Source organism: Microtus ochrogaster, chromosome 15 (genome assembly GCF_000317375.1).
Source record: "Microtus ochrogaster isolate Prairie Vole_2 chromosome 15, MicOch1.0, whole genome shotgun sequence".
Classification (NCBI taxonomy): domain Eukaryota; kingdom Metazoa; phylum Chordata; class Mammalia; order Rodentia; family Cricetidae; genus Microtus; species Microtus ochrogaster.
In genome coordinates, this window is record NC_022017.1 from 10,314,514 (window position 1) to 10,329,255 (window position 14,742).

At 51.1% G+C, this 14,742-nt stretch overlaps 1 protein-coding gene across 4 annotated transcripts; it reads left to right on the forward strand.

The window, feature by feature from the left end:
* Positions 1-3,872: 3,872 nt before the first annotated feature.
* Positions 3,873-13,503, forward strand: Zfp41 (ZFP41 zinc finger protein). Of its 4 annotated transcripts, none has more exons than XM_026782590.1 (4): positions 3,873-4,013; positions 5,238-6,901; positions 9,162-9,284; positions 10,915-13,503. In XM_026782590.1, exon 2 carries the CDS (start codon positions 5,412-5,414, stop codon positions 6,006-6,008), a length of 597 nt encoding a protein of 198 aa, XP_026638391.1. In that variant the 5' UTR covers positions 3,873-4,013; positions 5,238-5,411; the 3' UTR covers positions 6,009-6,901; positions 9,162-9,284; positions 10,915-13,503. The 4 variants fall into 4 exon arrangements, with proteins under 4 accessions (XP_026638391.1, XP_013204219.1, XP_013204220.1 ...); XM_013348765.2 differs by having other exon boundaries at positions 5,241-6,901; XM_013348766.2 differs by lacking the exon at positions 9,162-9,284.
* The last annotated feature ends 1,239 nt before the right edge of the window (positions 13,504-14,742 follow it).

A 14,742-nucleotide genomic window follows, 5' to 3' on the forward strand; every position in this document is an offset into this window, starting at 1 on the left:
TGCTGGGCCTAGATGATTTTCTTAACATTTCTGAAAGAGCTGGCTTTCTTGAGAGCATTTTTCTGCCCAGGTGAGTGGCAGAGCCATTTGGATTAACTCTGAAGGGAGAGGACAATAGCTCTTACCACAAAGCCCCTGCTAGAGAGCGATGCTGTGCTCTTTGGAGCTGTATAGAATGTCACATCTCCACCAGGGGCAGAACAAATGATTCAGAGCCTCTATTCTTTTGACTAAAATTCTTATTAATAACCCAGGTGTAAAAGAATTAAATAAAAATATGTAAATAATTCTACAAAATTAGCCCCTCTTGGGATTGCGGACACAGTCCAGGGTTAAAGTGCTTGCTTGCTATGCAAACATGAGGATCTGAGCTCAAACCCACAGGACAAAAGCAAAAAGCCAGGCAAGGCTGCACATAACCCCAGAACTGTGTGAAGAGGAGGACAAGAGAATCACTAAGGCTTCCTGCCAGCTAGCTCCAGGTTCAGTGAGAAACCCTGTCTCGAGGGCATAAGTAGAACATGGCAGGATAGGATGCCTGATGGAGTCTTCCTCTGACCTGCACATGTGCACAGGGCATACACACATGCTCATATAACACACACACCTTTTTTTTTCAAGTTAAGAAACAAAGCTGGGCTTGGTGGCACACACCTTTCATCCAGCACTCAGGGAGGCAGAGGCAGGTGGATCTCTGAGTTCAAGGCCAGCCTGGTCTACGGAGTGAGTTCCAGGACAGCCAGGGATACACAGAGAAACCATCCCAGAAAATGAAAACAATAAAATAAAAAACAAAACCAGGGCTGGGGAGATGGTTTAGTGGGTACAGCTTTTGTTGTACACGCATGAGGGCTGGATATGTGGCCAGCCAGATATCTATAATACCAGTGTTTCTATGGCAAGATGGGAGAGATGACAGGAGACCCCCCCCAAAAGGTTTATGAGCCAACTAGTCTTACATATGTAGCAACAAACAATAAAGAAAGCCTGTCTCAAACAAGATAGAAGGGGGAGTCCAACATTCAAAGTGATCCTTTGACCTCCATATGTATGCCAAGGTGCACATGTGCCCACATTCACACAAACACAAAGAAAAGAAATATAGGATGTCCAATAGTATGATGGAGACAGCCCCCATAAACCTGTTGCTTGACCACCCTGTATATAGACTTGAGTTGAGAAACCAACAAGCAAAGAACACCCAACTGCCCCCAAGGACCTTGACTCAGTGTGGTCCTCACTGCTGAGATTGTCAAGTCCATCTGTCCGTCCATTTGCCCATCTGGACACATTTCTGCCCTTTGCCTCTACTGCTTCCACCGTCTTGGTCTCATCTCACTTCCTCAGCTCCATTCCAGCCTGCAGCTCAGCTGAACTCTAACTCTGGAACCTGGCTCTGCCAGGATCTCTAGCAGCAGCTGGCCGACAAGACTTGTTATTGCATGCATCGGGGATGCTGCATCTCCGGCAGCTTCCTGCCTCCACCTCCACTAAGGCCCCTTTGGAGTCTGCAGCAGCCTCTTTAACTCTGTTACAGCCTTTTTGAAACCTACCCTATAGACAGACAAAGAGTTGATAGGGATGGCTACAGTTCTAGACAGAACTACAGTGTGCTGTTTAAGGTATGCTCACAGAGAATAAGGTATGAACGTCAGTAGTTACAATGGGAACAAAAGAAGCTGTGATTGTTGCAGTCGCTATCAAGGCAAATCAGGACCCCTTGACAAATAACAAAGAAACCAATGTAGCCTGTGAATTTGCTATTCAGTAAATTCTAGAATTGCAAAAAAGACACAAATGTTTCTGACATTGTGACAAATACCCACTCTGGGATGACTTGCTCCTGCCCTTGTCTGGTGCTGGACAAGAGTTGAACTCCACTGACAGGGACAGAGCCCAGGGAATTGATTCCTCTGGGTTCCCTGGAGCCTCCTTGCCTCTCAGGACTGAAGGTGGTCATTTAAGGTGGCCTTATTGCTCCTTACTGGGCTGGAAAACCCAGGGGATGGGGGAGGCAGATGCTGTAGAGAGGGCCAACGTGACCCACATCCTCTGTATCCAGGTTCCCATGGGAACGGCCACTTTCAGGACTTCTCCAGATCACAGACACATTCCAGTCCTATGTCACTGAAGATGGCACCTCCTCAGGTCACTAAACAAAGGGGACATGTGTACAGATGCCTCAAAGGCAGTGGCCAGACACCAGGACTTCATAGCAGACACCTCACTGCTGTCTTAGAGAAAAGCTTGGACCACGTGAGCAAGCCCAGGCCATGGTCCTAGCAATTGAGTCCCACCAACAAGAGAAGAGGATAATTCTCCAGAGGGTAGCCACTCCACAACGAAACTGTTCCACGAGTGAACTTAGAGCATAGTGGGGGTGGGGGAGTGGGGGAACCTGCCTGAGAACCAGATAAAGCAGGACCAAAGGACTGTGTCTACAGTCCACCCACAACCAGCTCAACCCACCTCATTAGCTAAGAGATAATAAGATAGCTAAGAGACTTGTCACTGGGGGCTATATGCAGGTGGCAGGAGGCATACAGACCACTAGCCCTCTGGGAAATGCAAACAAGGAGATGCCTACTACCCGTCTCCTCACCAAATGCTGATGAGGCAGGAAACCCCGTGCTGCTGGTAGGAATGAATGAGAAATGGCACCGGCTCTCCGGAAAGCAGCCGGGCTGATCCTCACTAAAGGAAATACGCAGTTTAGGACCTAGCAACTGCATTCCTAAGCTTGGTCCCAGGGGGACCAGAACGGGGTCTTCACAGCAACTTTGTGACACAGCCTTCATGGGGCAAAGGATCCAACAAGCCGAAACACAGCCACCCCTGTGAATCTAGACAGCGACTCCCGGGCAATAATAGGCAAGCTCCCAAGCTGCACACTAGACAATCACATTTGTCTAGCATGCTGACAATTGAGTCTGAAAGGGGTGGGGGGAGATGACAGATCAGTGGTTCGCTTGAGGTCTGAGAGGGCGGCTTCTCCAGGATAGAAGGCCCTAACATTGTATAGCAGTCATGCAAAATGGCGTCCCCAGGGAGACTCAGCCAAGCACACAGCTGCTCTCAATCGGTTCTTGTATCTGATTTGAATTGCAACCATCTCCAAACGCCGCCATAGGGCACACCTATAATCCTGGGGCTCGAGAAAGGCCGAGGCAGATGGCTAGCTCTAAGCCAACCTGACAAAATATAGTGAGGGAGAATGTATCCAGAAAGTGGGAACAACGCAGGAAGGGACTAGATTTTAGTATCTGGCGATAAAGGCCAGGAGCTAGGGATCAGGGACAGAGCGGAGGAGGCCTGAACCAGGCTTTGACTGGAGAGCCAGTCGGGTCCAGGGCGGCCACATGCCGTGCACACGGGGGATCCGCCATCCCGGGGTGGATGGACAGTGGGCCGAACAAGTGACAAGCCCGAAGACTAAGAAACAACCCGAAGACATGGGTGGCTTGGAGCCTGAGATGAGGAGGCGGCTCGCACGGGTGAACGCCGGGAGAAAAGCGCCGCCCGCTGTCCAGAAGCCTGCATAGACGCAGACATCTCCTTGGCAGCCCCTCAAGCTCTGCGCAAGGCCGCAGCCGCAGCACCACCGAGAGGTCCGGCCCTGTTTCCTAGAGCGGCCCCGAAGGGGCTGGGGAGGTGGGCGGGTCTACGAAGCCGAGCGCAGCACCACAGAGAGGCCGGGCGACGGCTCCTAGAGCGGCGCCAGGAGGGCGTGAATGAGAGGGCGGAACTAGGGGCCTGCAGCGGTACCACTGAGAGCCCGGCAAGGACTCCTAGAGAGGCACCGGAGACCGCGGAGAACGGTGGGCGGGGCTGTGGAGCGCGCCGCAGCACCACCGAGAGGCCGGGGAAGGTAGAGCGGCACCAGAGGGGCGGGCGCCTTCAGGCGCGGGAGAGGCGGGAGTGGCGGGCTCGAGTGGGGATTGTAACCGTCTCCCGCCCTCCTGCCCACCTACCCGCCTCCTTGCCCACGGCGTCTGCACTCGACACCCACCAAGGTACCTTTTGCATGCACGCTCGGTGTCCCGGGCCCGGCGAAGATTGGCTTCTGGGTCGTCTCTCCGTGGGCCGCTAGCCACTCGGTGTTGTTGCGGAGGTCCCGGAGGCGGGGAAAATGGGGCGGGTTTCCTAGCGAAGCCCCTTGCTGCTGGGTGACTTGGGCTCCGAGTCCCGCCAGGTCCTGCAGCCCTGTGATGGACCTGAGCCGTTAGGCCCGCTGCATTGAACTAAGTTGCCTGAATCACTCGCACCCACCCCTGTGCACGGGCCTGTGAGGGGAGGGGGCAGTTGGTTTTAATTTCTGTTTTCAGTTTTCATTGAAGATGCGCCTTGGTGAGCAAACACAAGACACCTAGGCCCCGCTCGTGATTCCTCTCACCGGAGGGATGGTGTTTGAATTGGTACTGAGTCTGGGGGCTGTCCGACAGGGACTCTCAGATGTCTCCTCCTGAGCTGTCCCACAAAAGACAGAACACTTTCAGATGCTGACGTTCAGACATTGCAGGCAAATGCCTAGCTGAGCTTATACTCTGAATCCAGATAAGACCTTTATCTGCTGGGTTATATATGCAGGCGTCGGTCGAATACTTAGAACAAAACACAGTGTGCTCCCAAAGTGGCAGCTGTGTTTTTGGACAGGCTTGGAGGCTCGATGGGACTCCCAGCATAGCCCACCCCTTCAGGCCTCCAGGGGTAAAAGAGATGGCACAGGTTTAGAGATAAAGAAAAGCCTTTCTCACATAAAGAAAGACTCAGCAGCACAAGGGGCAGCCTTTGGGCGTGTTGATGGGGTTTGCTGGCTGCTGAGGTTTATGAGAACAGCCCTGAGTTTTCAGGCACAGAAGCAGGCTGTGTGCAGTGGAGTTTCCTTCTCTTGCAAGGTATATGCACAGTCCCAAAGTGGGCAGGTGGAGAGGATGAGGAAGGGAAGGGAAGGTTCCATTTTGGAGATGGGTAGTGGCCTTTGGTCCATGGTGGATCGGAGTTCTGCGGGATGAGTGAAAGCCTTGTCCTCAGGCCAGGGAGTATCTCCTGGTCAGTGGCTGAGTCAGTGAGAACACCACTCCAAGAGATAAGCGTGCTATGGACCGGTGAAGTGGACTGGGGTTCTGGGAAGTCCATGTTAGTCTGAGCAGCTCATCAAGTGAGTATTTGGAAGGCCAGTGGAGGGACTGCAGCCCCGAGAGCTGCCTTTGACCTGTTGTCAATGCTTTTGTCCCCAGAAGCAAAAGGACGGCGGTTCTGGTTCCGTCTGCTGGATGCCAAAATGCAGCTTCATAAGCAAGATGTGGTGAGCTGTCCCTGACAGAGTGAAGTCACAAAGAAAGAGCAGCTGCTGTCTGGGAGCCCTCGGCCTTCCCTGGCTTCCAGGCTGTTTCCCACTTCCTGGAGCAGCAATGGAAAAGCCTGCAGGCAGGAAAAAGAAGACCCAGGCCCCAAAGGAGGAAGCAGGGGTTCCAAAGGCCACTGTCAAAGGGGAGAAAGCATCCAAGGCAAAAAGGCCAACCAAGAGATCAGCGAGGCCCCGGAAGCCCCGCAAACAGCCTGTCCTGAGTCCCGAAGATGAGGCGCATATCTTTGATGCCTTTGATGCCTCATTTAAAGATGACTTTGAGGGTGTCCCCGTGTTTATTCCTTTTCAGAGGAAGAAACCCTACGAGTGTGGTGAATGCGGACGAATCTTCAAACACAAGACAGACCACATCCGCCACCAGAGAGTTCACACTGGAGAGAAGCCCTTTAAGTGTGACCAGTGTGGGAAGACCTTCAGACACAGCTCAGACGTCACCAAACATCTGAGAATCCATACTGGTGAGAAGCCCTTTAAATGTGGGGAATGTGGGAAGGCCTTCAACTGTGGCTCCAATCTTCTGAAACACCAGAAAACACACACTGGAGAGAAGCCTTATGGCTGCGAGGAATGTGGGAAAACCTTCGCCTACAGCTCCTGCCTCATCCGGCATCGGAAGCGTCATCTGAGGAAGAAGCACTGAGCAGGGCAGCCTGCAACTGTGGATCTTTGTCAAACATCAGATGTTGGTCTAGGTTTCTCATGCAGTATGCTACTGATGGCTCGTCTGGCTGCCGTGTCTCTGTGATCAGGAGGAAATTTCACCTGTCAGACGTGAGAACCCACAGAGGCTTTCAGCCCTGTGAGTCTACACTTGGTGGTAACACGGTGCTCCCTGGGGGCTTACTGCAGCTCCAGCCATTTTCCAGACTACTTCATCCTACTCAGGGGCATCTTTGGAACAGCTTTGGGTCATGAAGAACTTATAGCTAAAGTGACACCCGTATTGGCTAGGGCCACTGCCTCCCTCTGTGGCCTCTGCTGGCTCCATCCACTACACCTGTCAGTCCACTTGAAGGAGCCTGGCTCTGGATGCCTGGCCCATGCAGTCTGCTGGGGGCGAGGGACGCTAAAGTGGATGGCAGGCAGCACTCTGACTAGCTCTGAGGACCCAGGTCCCCTTGGACTACACTAGAGCTTGCTCATCTCTGTGCAGCTGACTGAAGTGGTCCTGAAATTGCCCTCTTCTGGCTGAGCCAACAGTCTCTGAGCTCAGCCCCAGTGCCTGATCCTGTACTGCACCATGTACCCTTGTCCCAGCCACCATCGTAGACAAGGAGCCTGGATCCACCCAGAGTGGCTGCAGTGGACCCCTGCACCCTACCATGGTGGCAGATTGTGTAGATTAGGTCTTGTGGCTCCTCACCACTGTACCCTCAGAAACAACTGACCCTGCCCCATGGCAGCCTGCCATTCAGGTCAGTTCCACATCCTGCCTGTCACCAGGACAAGATGATGTGGTTGTGCCTGCCCTCTGTCCCAGGTGCTTTGTAAGGTCTGTGTTTTGAGGACAGCAAAGTGACTGCTGACCAGAAGGTAAGTTGGGGGAAAGCTAGCAGGGATTCAGACATTTAAAAAATAATAATAATAGCTGTAGTCTTTGAGGACTCTGTCCTGAAAGAAGGGTCCCCAGTCAAAAACTAGAGATAGGTTTGTCAACAGATAAAGAAACCATGAAGATAAACGGTGCAGGGTAGTTGTGGTCCCTGGTAGGAATATTTTCCCATGTGTTATAGTTAATCTGACAACTAGCCTGACTGGATATAGAATCACTCAGGAGACGTGTGTCTATGAGAGTTAACTGAAGAGAGACGGCTCAGCAGGGAAAGGCACTTGCTTCAGAAGCCTGACGGTTTGAGTTCAATCCTGGAACCCATGTAAAAGTGGCAGCAGAGGGCCAACTCCTCAGAATTGTCCTCTGACCCACATGCACACAGCAGCAATAGAGATACACACAGAGCCTTAAGAAACCAACTTTAAGAGACTTAAAAACTTGAGGGTTCATCTGTGTACTTCCCAGTTACAGGCCCTGTGACCAACCATGTCGTGCTCCGCACCACCGTGGCCTGTATCCCTTCACACCAGGAGCCAAGGAAACCCTCAGGTTGCTTTTTTCAGACAGTTGCCACAACGATGAGAAAAATAACAACTATACCAGGTTAACTGTCCTCCTGCAAGCTGAAACTAGAGTCTCTGGTGCCTCCTGTCCTGGCCTAGCCGGGTTTGCTGATGATGTGCGCACTGTCAGGAAGTGCAAGCTGAAGCAGAGTCTTCCCGGGAACACTGCACTCTCCTCATGCAGGCAACCCCAGGAGTATTGTACCAGACTTGATCCCCATGGGAGAGGATGCCTTAATCTAATATGGAAATCCAGTAAGGCAAAACTGAGAAAATGGGTATCAGATATAGATATATACATACACGTATACATAGCACACCCAGGCAGCATGTTCTGGGTTAGAGGAGTTTCCCGCATGCTGCTGGGACATTGGAAACCTGGGGTGTTAGCAGGTGGTAAGACAGCTTCCTGGTCACAGCTTCTAACCCTGTCCTTAAGGATGTGTGTGAAGGTTTGAGGGTGCAGAGTCACAATTTCCTCAGTATTGACGGGGAACCAAAAATAGTGTGTGTTCATCCACACCGAGAGGGCCACCAGGCAGTGTCGTTCCTCCTGAGTCCAGGTCAGGGGTTAGTAACAGTTTATGTAAAGGCCAAATTTTGTTCTTATCCTGGAACTCACTCTGTAGACCAGGCTGGCCTCAAACTCACAGAGATCTGCCTTCCTCTGCCTACTGAGTGCTGGGATTAAAGGCGTGTGCCACCACTATCCAGCTTGTTCTTGTCTTTGCAGCCACATAGTAACTATGCCACATATTGCCACAGCCCTTACTTACATGGCACAGAATGAGGTGGTGGCCGTGTGCTAGCCAAACTTGACAGTGACATGCCGCTATGGTTTGTTTGCCAACCGTTTGTTTTGTTTGGTTGAGACAGGATCTCACTCTAGCCCAGGTTGTCTTGGCTCTCACTGTGTAGCCTAGACTGACCTCAAACTCTTGGTGCCCCTGCCTATACGCCTCTGGAATGCTGGAGTGACGGGTGTAAGCCATCAAACATTGGTTAAGGTAGCTGGCACAGTGCTCCCTTGGGGTTTGTTTGTACTTTTTGTTTGTTTGTGACAGTGTCTTGATATGTTGCTCAGGCTGCTGAGAACTAACTATAGCCCAGGCTGACCTTGAACTCACCATGAACCTCCTCTTTCAGCCTTCAAAACTCTGGGATTTGTAGGCTTGCACCCCATACCTGGTTTCTGATCCATATTCTTAATGAGCAAAATGAAGAGTTTGAGCCACAGGGAACTTGCAGGCGGTGCCTTCGCGCTTTCCATATATAGGCTTAGTCCTTCAGAGCTAAGGAAAGGCCAGCTAAGAATGTTGGGATCCCCGGGTGCAGGAACTGGTCTGGAACCATGAGTGGCAGGGAGCTAGTCAATGTGCCTTCTGCAGTTTGATGTTCCAGGAGAGCGACAGTGTGGACACAGAATCTACAATAGCCCAGATCAGTCGAACACAACCCAAGGGGTGCCTGACTTGTCTGAGTCGATTCAATTTGATTGTGCAGAACTCTGATAACCCTGTCATTGGCGGTGTGAAGTGTTGCTTTGAGTGGACGCTTAAGGAGCCATTGACTTAGAGAAACAGAGCTGACTCCGACGGAGCTGCTCCCTAACCTGGCCACATGGACTGCTTCTGGACCAGGTTACAAATAATTCTTTAATGTCTTTCCCACATTTTAGGATGCATAGAACAGGGCCCAGACACAGAATGCCATGTAGTCACATATTCGCCCCAGATTGGCCCTGGAAGACACCTGCAGCAGTGTCTAGGTGGCAGAGTCCAGCCATCCCTCCAGCAGACAGGTGGGTTCACCATCATTGTTTTGCTTTTGTGGTCCTGGGGATGGAGCACAGAGTCCAGAGTGCTAGGCCAGTGCTCTGCCACTTAGCTGTATCTCAGCCCAGGGTTCTTGGGAAGAATCAAATTGTTTATACGCTTTTTATTTTATTTTGTTTTTTGGTAGAGTAGGCCAGCCTCAGCTGCCTAGTCCAAACATAGCCAAAGAACCATGTTAAAAGCCAGCGTCTTGCTCTCCGAGGGGAAACAGGTGGTAGAGTCCTTCAGCTGAAGTCTCCTTGCCTGGATGTTGCGATGTTGAATATATTGCTGAACCATGTGCCTCAGTTTCTCCCATGCAATGGGAGTGACAGTGCTCAACTCTAAAGAATCAGCTAAAGCCAGGCAGTGGTGGCACATGACTTTAACCCCAACACTCAGGAGGCAGAGGCAGGCGGATCTCTGAGTTTGAGGCCAGCCTGATCTACAACAGCTAGATCCAGGACATCCAGGGTTGTTACACAGAGAAACCCACATTTAACACATGCCTTTAATTTCAACACTCTGAAGGAAGAGGCAGGCAGATCTCTGTGAGTTCAAGGCCAGCTTGGTTTACAGAAAGAGTTCCAGGATAGCCAGGGCTACATAGTGAGACCTTGTCTCAATGAAAAAAGACAGACAGCGTAGGTGTGGCGTTGGCTCATGCCTGTGGTTTTATTGCACATGTCTTCCTGTGTGCTGGCATACTTTTAATTGTTTTATCATTTCCTTTATCTTTGTGTTTGGGTGTTTCCATGCATGTTTGTCTGTGTACCACATGCATGCAGTATTCACAGAGGCCAGAAGAGGGCGTTGGATCCTCTGGAACTGGCGTTATAGTTAGTCACCTTGTAGGTGCTGGGAATTGAACTCAGGACCTCTGGAAGAGCAGCCAGTGCTCTTAACTTTAGGAGAAGGCTACTTGTTTGTTCTGGACACCCAAAACTGAAATAATCACACAGAAACTGTATTAATTAAATCACTGCTTGGCCCTTTAGCTCTAGCTTCTTATTGGCTGACTCTTACATCTTAATTTAACCCATCTCTATTAATCTATGCATCACCACGAGGTTGTGGCCTACCGGGTTTCAGCACATCTGTCTCTGATGTCAGATCCATAGCATCTCTCTCTCCCTCCACCTTCCTTCTCCCAGCATTCAGTCCAGTTTTCCCCACCTTCCTAAGCTCTGCCCTATCAACAGGCCAAGGCAGTTTCTTTATTCATTAACCAATAAAATCAACACACAGACAGAAGGACCTCCCACACCACTTAACTGCTGAGCCATCTCTCCAACCCTTGTTGGCATTCTTTTCTTTTTTTTCCAAATGCAATTATGAGAAAAGTCACACACAGCAGGAGGAGGTCAGGGTGCAGCCCCAGCTGAAGTGGGAGGGTGTCAGACCTGCTGCTTGTGCTGAGTGCACTTGTGCGTCTCTAGGTATTGGTCCACGGCTGGAGCCCCACATCCCTCAGCACCCTTTGCTTTCTTTGGGTAGCTGGCAGAACCAACTTGCAATTAACCCCCTCCCCCCCCATTTCTGTCAGTTAGCTATCTCCTAGTGAATGAGGAACTGCCCTCTTCTCATTTACCCAGACTGTTTTTTTTTTTCCCCCAGGCTGCTAGTGCTAGAAGCTTAGAGAAGTCAAGAGAGTCAGTGTCTACCTCCACCACAGGGCACTGCAGATGCCCACTGGAGTCATGCACCGGAGGCTGTCATCACAGAATCCACTGGCAACTGGAAATCTGTAGGAAGATGAGCTCAGGGAGGCCTTTTGGATGCCATGAGGTGACTCCAGGACACTTGGACTTGTTCCTACCCTGAAGTTAAGATGGCAACATCACATCGTTCACAAGCAACCGTTAGCTCTGGCCCACTGTCAGCCTGCTGGAGAATCCCCAGCACCAGCTCTTTCCTTCACCTGGGTCAGACTAAATGTTCAGAACCTTCTAGATGTCCTGGGCAATGACGAGCACTCCAGCATTGCATTGGTATTCTAATTACAGAAGCATCCTCAGCCGCAGCCAGAAACTTCTGAGACGTGCAAGGCAGCCACATGCCGTGGGCCTTGTCCTGCGGGAAGATTCTGACAGTGTGGCTGCTGCTCAGCCTCACTTGGAGCAGACGCACTGCCAGGGTCTGACAACAAGCAACCAAGAGCTCTGAGCTCCACTGGCATCCGTTCCCTCAGTCCCTCCCAACCAGGTGAGAATTTAGGAGCCACCCTGTAAGGAGAGTCAGAAGTAGCCCTGGACTGGGCCCAGGACCATTGGTCAGCCTTGACTCTAGCTGGCAACTTCAGCTCCTGGAAGTCTGTAGCTCCAGGGCGCACTTGGGCTCTACTCCTTCACCTTTGGATCCATTCCAGTTTGACATCAAGACAGAAGCATTTCCTGTGCCAATGAGTTAGGACACCAAGATGCCCTGAAGAGGAGGAAGGAAGGACTGGGGCCAAGGAAGAAAGGCTGTGTACCCTGACTCAAGGGACAGATGCGCTGTGGCTTCTAGGGAAGATTTGGGCGGGGGTCCCCTCTGGTGTGGACCTCAGGCACAGTGCAGACAAGGAGACTAGCCTGTGTGCCACATTTCCCCTTAGGCTAAGAGATGGCTCTCCTTGTCAGCTTACCCCTTCTGAACATGGTGCCAGTAGAGTTGAATGTTTGCTTTTTCCTGGTTCCTTCTCAAGGAAGGCAAGTTGATTGCTCTCTCCTGACTCAAATCCCCTAGGACTGATGCTTTCATGGGGCAGCTCCCAGCCAACACCTAGGTGAGGCCTTGCTCTGCAGCTGGGCCTGCAGTCATTTGGCTCTGGACCTGCAGAGGATTCTTGGCACTTTTAGCACCCAGCTGGCCTGTCCACACCTCACCATGGCCACATCAGCGATATGCTGGAGCCTCATCTTCTATCTGGCTGGTGCAGAGACACCTGTGTGTCCTCATGCCCTATACACTCCCTGCGGGGTATATCCCGCCCTGCTCTGCTAAACTGCAGTGAGTGGGGAATCCTCTTTGAGGGCTGCAGCCACAGCCCGTTGTGTTGTAGCAGATGCTCTTCCCAGTCTGGTGTTTGTGTCGCAATTGTTAACTCTTCTTTTCATGTAAACCATACTTGGTGCTGTGTCCGTGTTGTGCACATTGGACTAGACGTTTCGTTTTGCTGTGCACTCGGTGGCTTCCTTCATGAGTGACCCCCCTGCTCCATGGACACCTGCACTGATCTCCACATTGCCTTGCAGGAGCTGCCATGGTTTTGTGAGCAGATGCTGTTGCTGCTGCTACTGGATGTCTATTTTCTCATAAAAGTAAATGTGTTTCCAACCTGCTTACTGTGCTCTGTCAGGTTCCCACAGTGGAGGGATGCCCTCCAAGAAGCCGCCATCTTCCTCCACTGGGGACAGAGCTACGAGACCAGGGTTCTGGCTGGTCACTGTTTCTCGGGAGTGCCTAGGAAGCTCCAGTGACCAAGCTCATGAGAGTACAATGTGTAATTGAGAAAAGTCGTCCCTGCTGTATGGTGGGGTGTGGGTAGAGCCTCTACAGCAGCATGACGTCGCCTTTTTGACCCCAGCTACTAGGATGCCAGGTTAGGGTTTGGTTAATTGTTGAGTGTCTGTAGTAGGGACCCTGGGAATCGTCCGTGCGTTCTCCATTCACGGCAGTTGTTCTCAACAAGGGACACGTAGCAGTGCCTGGGACAGTTTGTGTGGAGGATCTAATGGGTAGAGGCCTCATAATACACAGGCGAACCCCACCACAGCAGCAGGCAGCACTGGGGCCATGTTGTCACTCAAGAAGCTAAGGACCGAGCTGGGCTCACAGTCAACAGAAACAAAGGAGGAACCCTTCCCTTTTCTGATGCGTTTTCCTGCAGCCCCAAGACTAATCTTAAAATGAAGGAAAAAGGGTCATTTGAGTTTTCAAGATCTAGAATAGCTAAGAATAGTGAGACCCCCGTTTCAAAAATGGGATGGGGTGGGGGTGGATCTGGAGGTTTAGCCCAATAATGAAACACACACAGACTTGAGACCCAGGTTTCAGGTCCCATCCCCAGCATTTTCAAAAAAAGGAAGGCAGGCTGGAGAGATGGTTTGATTCTCAGCACCTACATGGCAGTTCACAACCAACTGTAATTCCAGTTTCAGAGCATCTGTCCCCCTTTCCTGCATTCTGTAGGCCCAGGCATGCAAGTGGTATACAGACATACAAACAGGCAAAACAGTGTGCGTGCGTGCGTGCGTGCGTGCGTGCGTGCGTGCGTGCGTGTGTGTGTGTGTGTGTGAAAATTAAAATATATCCCTCCCCTTCAAGAGTTTCAGTGCCTCCCAGTACAGTTAGAATGAATCCGAGTTCTGGAGTGGCTTTAGGACTGTCTGACTCTTGCTTACCACACTCCTGCCTGCCTGCTCTCTCAGGTCCAGGTGACTGGCGACACTCTTCCGGTATCTCAAGACCTTGGCACCCACTACTTCTTTTGAACCTGTCACCTCCCTATCACCTCTCCCTCCTTTGATAGCACCTCCTTAGGTTATCTTGGACATCAGGCCTCCACTTGTGGGGTGTCCACCAGAGAAGACTAGGACATGGGTTTAAGCCAAAAGAAAGTCTTTGTTAGCTGGCTGGCACCTACATCGTGTGTTCAGGATCCCGGTTTAGCACCAAGAATTTCTCAGGGTGAGCTTTTCAGCACAAAAACCATATCCTGAGTGGACATGCTTCAGTTAACAAGAATGGTTACCTAGAAGCGGACGCACAGAAGTAAAAAAGCACGGTGAGTGCATTTAGAAGCTTTCCCAGAACTACAGCCTTTGATGGATTATGTCTTTGTTTTTGTTTTTGTCAACCAGTGCTGTCTATGTGCTGAGTTGTGCGGCCTGAGTGGTGCTTCCATCATGGAGTCAGCTGTGCTAAGGTTTGGGGGCCCACTAAGGTCTGGAGACATGTTACATTCCCCACTGGGCTTAGTGAATGAGTCAAATCATGGACTTATCCCGCAGTAAGAAGTATAGTTGGTCCTAAGGACCATTAATTTTACCTAATTGTACATAATTGGCCAGTTTAAGGTACAGGAGCCCACCATTAATACAATCAGAACGAGAATTAAAGGCCCAGGCAGCACTGATAGTTGGATGGCTAAAGAAACTCCTTTTTATGCTAGGCATCCATCTTGGTACCCACCAGCCATCTGTCTCTGACTCCAGTCCCTGAAGATAAGTTCCCAGTAACCCTGACACTGACCTCCACCCAAAAGTGCACAGCCATGACATCTACGCGTCATGGTATGACTAACTGCTCTTTGGCTTCTGTGACCTGCTTATGCAGACATGCAAGGACTATTTGAATTCCCCTTGGCTACCTAATCTTGGCAGAGCAGAACGGCTCCTGGAGTGCGTGTGCAGATACTCAAGGTCATCTTGTGGGTTTTGCCTTAAGAATCCTCCCCTCACC

What these genes read in the sequence shown, in the direction of transcription:
- Zfp41 (XM_026782590.1), top strand. Translation starts at nt 5,412, where the DNA reads ATGGAAAAGCCTGCAGGCAGGAAAAAGAAGACCCAGGCCCCAAAGGAG.